At 45.8% G+C, this 7,540-nt stretch overlaps 1 protein-coding gene across 1 annotated transcript in view; it reads left to right on the top strand.

Moving 5' to 3' along the window:
• adam15 (ADAM metallopeptidase domain 15) overlaps positions 1 to 7,540 on the top strand; it is a 140,425-nt gene that overhangs the window by 86,673 nt on the left and 46,212 nt on the right. The window contains exons 11-13 of the mRNA XM_084336564.1: positions 1,303 to 1,485; positions 4,802 to 4,979; positions 7,108 to 7,200. Coding sequence (XP_084192690.1) covers positions 1,303 to 1,485; positions 4,802 to 4,979; positions 7,108 to 7,200 — 454 coding nt within the window. The remainder of the gene's footprint in view (positions 1 to 1,302; positions 1,486 to 4,801; positions 4,980 to 7,107; positions 7,201 to 7,540) is intronic.

The raw sequence follows: 7,540 nt of genomic DNA, 5'->3' as shown, positions 1-7,540 counted from the left end.
CACCATACATAACGCTTATATTGAAACACGTTGACATTAGGGCCGTTCTTTCAACCTAAAAGTGCACTTTCTTCAACCTCGAACCTAAATTCCTTAGCAACCCGTGTTACCAAGTAAACAAATCACGGAACGATAGCCAGTTAGCCAGCAGCAGCCTAGTGCTACTATAACGTTAGCTCCCAGTCCCAGAACGATAGCCAGTTAGCCCGCACCATCCAGGTACTACTATAACGTTAGCTCCCAGTCCCAGAACGATAGCTAGTTAGCCCGCACCATCCAGGTACTACTATAATGTTAGCTCCCAGTCCCAGAACGATAGCCAGTTAGCCCGCACCATCCAGGTACTACTATAACGTTAGCTCCCAGTCCCAGAACGATAGCCAGTTAGCCCGCACCATCCAGGTACTACTATAACGTTAGCTCCCAGTCCCAGAACGATAGCCAGTTAGCCCGCACCATCCAGGTACTACTATAACGTTAGCTCCCAGTCCCAGAACGATAGCCAGTTAGCCCGCACCATCCAGGTACTACTATAACGTTAGCTCCCAGTCCCAGAACGATAGCCAGTTAGCCCGCACCATCCAGGTACTACTATAACGTTAGCTCCCAGTCCCAGAAAGGTAGCTAGTTAGCCCGCACCATCCAGGTACTACTATAACGTTAGCTCCAAGTCCCAGAGCGGTAGCTAGTTAGCCTGCACCATCCAGGTACTACTATAATGTTAGCTCCCAGTCCCAGAACGATAGCCAGTTAGCCCGCACCATCCAGGTACTACTATAACGTTAGCTCCCAGTCCCAGAACGATAGCCAGTTAGCCCGCACCATCCAGGTACTACTATAACGTTAGCTCCCAGTCCCAGAACGATAGCCAGTTAGCCCGCACCATCCAGGTACTACTATAACGTTAGCTCCCAGTCCCAGAACGATAGCCACGTAACCCTCTGCTGGCGCGTGCTGTGCACTACAATCAACTCCGTGTCAGTGTAATAGCAGTCTGTGACGTCACGGTATTGAGAATCATACCGGCGGGATCTCGAAATACCCTGGTATACCGTAATACCGTCATACCGCCCAAGCCTAGCTGAAACCATCAATCCCAGATCACAACATCTCTCCTTCGGATTCCTTCTCCGTCTTCCGAGCGGATCGCACAGAAGCCTCCGGTAAGAGTACTGGAGGGGGGGTCTGTCTCCTCACAAACAACGGCTGGTTTAGCCCAAAGGAGATAAAGATACTCTCCTGTTCATGCTCGCTGGAACTGGAACATCTGTCCATTCAATGTCGCCCGTTTCATCTCCCCAGAGAATTTACTGCCATTATCATGACGGCGGTGTACATCCCTCCACAAGCGAATACCGCCAGGGCCCTGGCGGAACTACAGGGACAGCTGAACATCCACCAGATCAAACATCCGGATGCAGCCATGATCGTAGCCGGCGACTTCAATCAAGCGAATCTGAAGAAGGTGATGCCAAACTTCTTCCAGCACATCGCTTGCTCCACCAGGGGAGGAAACACGCTGGATCATTGCTACACCCCGTTCAGAGCCGGCTACAAAGCAGTACCGGCTCCTCCACTACCTGGTCCAACAAGCACATCAGATCACGACACCATCTTGCTTTACCCGGCATACAGGCAGAGATCACGTGACGCTGTCGTGTCACGTGAGGTAAAGAAGTGGTCCGACCAATCAGATGCCATACTACAGGACGCACTCTATGACGTCGACTGGGGAATGCTAGAGTCGAGCTCCAGTGACGTCAGTGAGTTTGCGGATGTTGTTGTTAGCCTTATAGCAACACTAGCTGATAGCATTGTCCCCACAAAGAAGGTGAGGGTCTTCCCGAACCAGAAACCATGGGTTGACAGTACTATCAGAGTGGCTCTGAAGGCTTGCACCACTGCTTATAACCTAGGCAGAGCGTCAGGAAACATGGAAGAGTATAAGGCTACAGTCTATACTCTGCGCAAGGCTGTAAAACTTGCCAAGAGAATATACGCTGACAAGATGGAGGCACAAATGGCACAGAATGACACAAGAGGTTTATGGCGAGGTCTACGGACGATAACTGACAACAAAGTCAGCGCCCCCTCAATGGGGAGTGCCGACGCCTCTATCACGGATCAACTCAACTCCTTTTACGCACGGTTTGGGGCAAACAGTAGCGACGCTAGCTCACCAGCTAACGACGTCACTGACGCACCGGTCGTCGTGGAGGGGGGAGCATCTGCGGGAGGGGGGGGGTGCACTCTCTCATTGACGGAACACAGTGTGAGAAGAGAATTTATGCGGGTGAACACCAGAAAGGCAGCTGCCCCAGATGGGATAACAGGGCGGATACTTAAGTCCTGTGCTAACCAGCTAGCCCCAGTGTTCACCACCATATTTAATCTATCCCTGGCTGAATCCGTGGTCCCTGCCTGCTTCAAGGTGTCCACTATAATACCGGTACCAAAGAAATCCTCCCCAACAGGTCTTAATGACTACAGACCGGTGGCACTCACCTCTGTGGTCATGAAATGTTTTGAGAGGCTGTTTAAGGATTACATTTGTGCCACCCTCCCCAGCGATATGGACCCTATGCAGTTTGCATACAGGCCAAACAGGTCCACTGACAATGCGGTCTCCCAAGTTCTGCACAGCACCCTCTCTCACCTAGACTGCCAGAATCTCTATGTGAGACTGCTGTTCATTGACTATAGCTCAGCGTTCAACACCATAGTCCCCACCAGACTGGACCTGATCGAGCTGGGTCTGAGCTCCGCTCTGAGCGCCTGGATACTGGACTTTCTGAGTGAAAGGCCCCAGGCGGTCAGGGTGGGGGGTCAGACCTCCAACACCATCACCCTGAGTATTGGGTCCCCCCAGGGCTGTGTCCTGAGCCCCCTGCTGTATTCACTATACACACATGATTGTGTGGCCAAGTTCAGCTCCAACTCCATAGTGAAGTTTGCGGACGACACAGTGGTGGTGGGGCTGATCTCTGACAACGACGAGAAGGCCTACCGGGAGGAGGTTGAGGTACTAGAACGCTGGTGCCAAGACAACAGCCTGCTCCTGAACATTGGTAAAACCAATGAGCTGATCGTGGATTTTAGGAGAACACAGCAGGGGACACACACACCACTGAGGATAAACGGGGCTACCGTGGACAGGGTGAGCAGCTTCAAGTACCTCGGGGTCCACATCTCAGAGGACATGACATGGACAACACACATAGACTCAGTCGTAAAGAAGGCGAAGCAGCGCCTCTACCACCTGAGACAGTTAAGGAAGTTCAGAGTATCGGGGAAGATTCTCCAGAAGGCAAGGGAGAATAGTATAGCATTATATAGTAGTGTACATAAGACCCAGTGCCTCATCCGTAGCTAACAGTGTATTGCACTATCGCAGGACCTTAGCATGTCTTACCATGCTTTTTGTAAGCTGTATGTACATATACCTGTTATGTCTTATTCCTATTACTTGTATTATTGCACAAATGTCTTATTCTCATCCTATTCTTATTATTGTATTATTGCACAATCGTTGCGGGCAAGACCCCCCGCTTTTCACTGTATGCTTGTATGCCGTGACAAATAAAACTCTTGACTTGAACCATACTATCCTCAGTACCTACATAATCAGACAGAAGCTACTAACCCCACCACCCCTCAGTACCTACATAATCAGACAGAAGCTACTAACCCCACCACCCCTCAGTATCTACACAATCCGACAGAAGCTATGAACCCTACTACCCTCAGTATCTACACAATCTGACAGAAGCTACTAAACCCACTACCTGCAGTACCTACACAACCAGACAGAAGCTACTAAACCTTCTACCCTCAGTACCTACACAACCAGACAGAACCTACCAAACCTTCTACCCTCAGTACCTACACAACCAGACAGAAGCTACTAAACCTTCTACGCTCAGTACCACCACCTAAACAATCAGACACAAGCTACTAACCCTACTACCCTCAGTACCTAAACAATCAGACACAAGCTACTAAGCCTACTACCCTCAGTACCTACACAATCAGACACAAGCTACTAAACCTACTACCCTCAGTATCTACACAATCAGACACAAGCTACTAACCCTACTACCCTCAGTATCTACACAATCAGACACAAGCTACTAAACCTACTACCCTCAGTACCTACACAATCAGACACAAGCTACTAAACCTACTACCCTCAGTATCTACACAATCAGACACAAGCTACTAACCCTACTACCCTCAGTATCTACACAATCAGACACAAGCTACTAACCCTACTACCCTCAGTACCTAAACAATCAGACACAAGCTACTAACCCTACTACCCTCAGTACCTACACAATCAGACACAAGCTACTAAACTGGCCGCCTCAGACCTACTCCTAGTATCCAAGCTCCGGGAGGGTCATCAAAGAGAAGTCGCCTATTCTCAGTCCTAAATGTAAATGTAAATGTAAACCTACTACTCACACTCTATGCAAGTCAAATTCACACATCTTGCTATTAGTGTCAACAGTACTTTAGCAGTATGCGACATCTAACTTGGTTGGACGAACAGATCAAATAAACATCTACCTACTGTACACTTGAAAGGCAGATTATCGACATGGGGGTTTAAATGTACCTCTTCCATGATTGTTTTGGTTGTTTTGTAAGTACAGGACAAGGAGTATAGTAAGTGGTGCAAAAAAAAGTTAAATACTGAAAGTAGCAAAACCCATGCTGAAAACTAACTAACTAAAAAAAAAAATAACCCTGTCCCTCACCTACACCATGCACTGTGTTATCCCCCCCCCCCCCCCTCCAGGTTCATGCCGGGGCAGCAGTTCAGCAGCTGCAGTGAACGGGACCTGTCCCTCAGCCTGCTGCATGGAGGGGGGATGTGCCTGTTCAACGTGCCCCAGCCGGAGGAGCTGCTGGGCGGCCCGCGCTGTGGGAACCTCTACGTGGAGAAAGGAGAGCAGTGTGACTGCGGCTATATTGAAGTATGACTTGTATATGAGTTTACATTTCGTTTTATTTTTGACCAAAGGGACATTATTCACTATTCCCATTTAAGAACATTTGTTTTACATTTGATTGATTGATAGATAGATTGATTGATATTTTTTTATTTGTGTGTCTTACATACAGATGGCTTACAAGACACATAAACAATAAGTATCTAGTATACTTAACAATACGTATATAGACCAAGATGGCCACAAAAAAAAATAGGAATTCATATACAATTATGTAAGGGATAATGTCGCAAAATAATTGACCGACACAGAGTTTAAAATACCGAGGCGCCGCGCCGAGGTGTTTTAAACGTAGTGAAGGTCAATTATTTTGCGACAATGACCGAGTAGGCTATACATTATCCCGCTTATTACATGGCTAACTTACTAACAATATACCTAATTCATTTGACAAATCGCAGTTGTTCTGTGGCTCTGTCAGCCCAAATAAAGTGATTATTATTATCGCGGGCAGCCTCTGGCTCCGCTGTCAGTGCAGCGCTATACATTATCCCGCTTATTACATGGCTAACTTACTAACAATATACCTAATTCATTTGACAAATCGCAGTTATTCTGTGGCTCTGTCAGCCCAAATAAAGTGATTATTATTATCGCGGGCAGCCTCTGTGTTCTGGCTCCGCTGTGTTCTGGCTGCGCTCGTCGCTCCGCCCCCTGTCATCGCCGGCACGGCAGTGTCTAATTGCACTGAAACAGTGTGTCAGTGGGCTTGATTGCGAACAGCTGCACTCTGCGGTCATTATTGAAAAATCTGCGGTCATTATTGAAAAAAATAATCCTGCAAATAATCCTGCAAAACTGAAAATCACCTCCACAAAAAAACAACTCAACATACAACTCTCAAACTGCCAAAACAAATCCGGATTTACAAATTTAACTTTCTCAAATAAAACCCTCCTCAAGTCGGCCAGACCTTAACTGGGCACACAGAGACCTCCGTTCTCTCTTTAAATTGAACATTACATAAGGTTCAGTAAAAAAATCATCTTTAATTTCTAGATATTTTAAGTATATATTAGTGCTGTCAATCGATTAAAATATTGAATCTGATTAATCGCATGATTGTCCATAGTTAACTCGCGATTAATTGCAAATTAATCGCATTTTCTTTAAAAATAAATGTATTTACCTTAAATGGATCTTTTCCAAGTTCCAAGTTTTAATACTCTTATCAACATGAGAGTCAACAAATGCTTGCTTTATGCAGCCATTTAACACAAAAGGATGACCCTCATACATTGCAAATTTGCATAAAATTCAAAACAGAGTGATGCACAAAATAACTTAAAAGAAAATAATAATTTAAAACAATGAATGCTATCTCCCCCCAGATCACTGTAACAATCTTCTCATTCAATAAACAATAATTGGATTTAGAAAAGGTCTCAATGAATCCAAAATGTCAATGTGGTTAGAAGTGGTGGAGAGAATAAAAGCTAGCTTATAATGGTAGTGTCTGGTTAGGTGCGAGGGATAGTGGAGGTACTTCTCAAGGTGGGGTCCGGGAGGGGGGGGTTCGAGCTGAGCATATGTGTGTAGGTTTTTTTTTAGATAACAGGTATTAGGGGTATATCTTATATAAGACAACTAACTAAAATGTGATCTCATTGGATGTGCCCTGACAATTAATGCTTGTATATCTTATCGTGTGTTGTCATGTTTGTTTATATGTTTGTTTAAAAAATAATAAAAAAAGAAAATACAAAAAAGAAAAGGTCTGTAATCGCTGTAAAGTCCGGAACGAGTGCAAAAGTGAAGCGACGGATGTGTTCAGTTCGGTCCGAGATGACTCCATCACTGGTCCACCTGTGAAAAGCACTCCGGCTACACGCCGACAATTAGTTCTGTTGAGCTTCTAAAGACGTGAAATCTAGTTGGTGTTTAGTATGCGCTCTTAATGTTCCACTGTGTGTGTGTGTGTGTGTGTGTGTGTGTGTGTGTGTGTGTGTGTGTGTGTGTGTGTGTGTGTGTGTGTGTGTGTGTGTGTGTGTGTGTGTGTGTGTGTGTGTGTGTGTGTGTGTGTGTGTGTGTGTGTGTGTGTGTGTGTGTGTGTGTGTGTGTGTGTGTGTGTGTGTGGTGGGGGGGGGGGCAGGAGTGTGATGATCCCTGCTGTAACGCCAGCACGTGTCAGCTGGTCCCCGGAGCCCAGTGCTCCTCTGACGGCATCTGCTGTGACGACTGCAAGGTGAGCGCCGTGGACTCCAGTCGTTCATTTGATGACCTGGGACTTTGAAGTGTGGGGTGACTTGAGACTTGGAGTTTATTGGCCCTCGTGCTTTTTTACGTGACTTTGACTTGTGACACGATGACTTCAGAATGTAAGCATAATATACAAGCAAGATCATTCATATTGGGATTTTATGATATAATTATTTTATAATTAAGTGAAGATGAAATTTAAGAAAAAAAGAAAATGTGACCAATCACTGCCATTTTTAATGTATAAAATCATCAAGTGAACAGTGCTCGCAATTTTTATGTTTTGCACTTGCAATTTTGGCCATATAGTCATAATTATGAAGATT

The sequence above is a fragment of the Notolepis coatsorum genome (genome assembly GCF_963971535.1).
Source record: "Notolepis coatsorum genome assembly, chromosome: 19".
In the NCBI taxonomy this organism is placed as follows: Eukaryota; Metazoa; Chordata; class Actinopteri; order Aulopiformes; family Paralepididae; genus Notolepis; species Notolepis coatsorum.
This window is presented reverse-complemented; position numbering and strand designations above follow the sequence as displayed.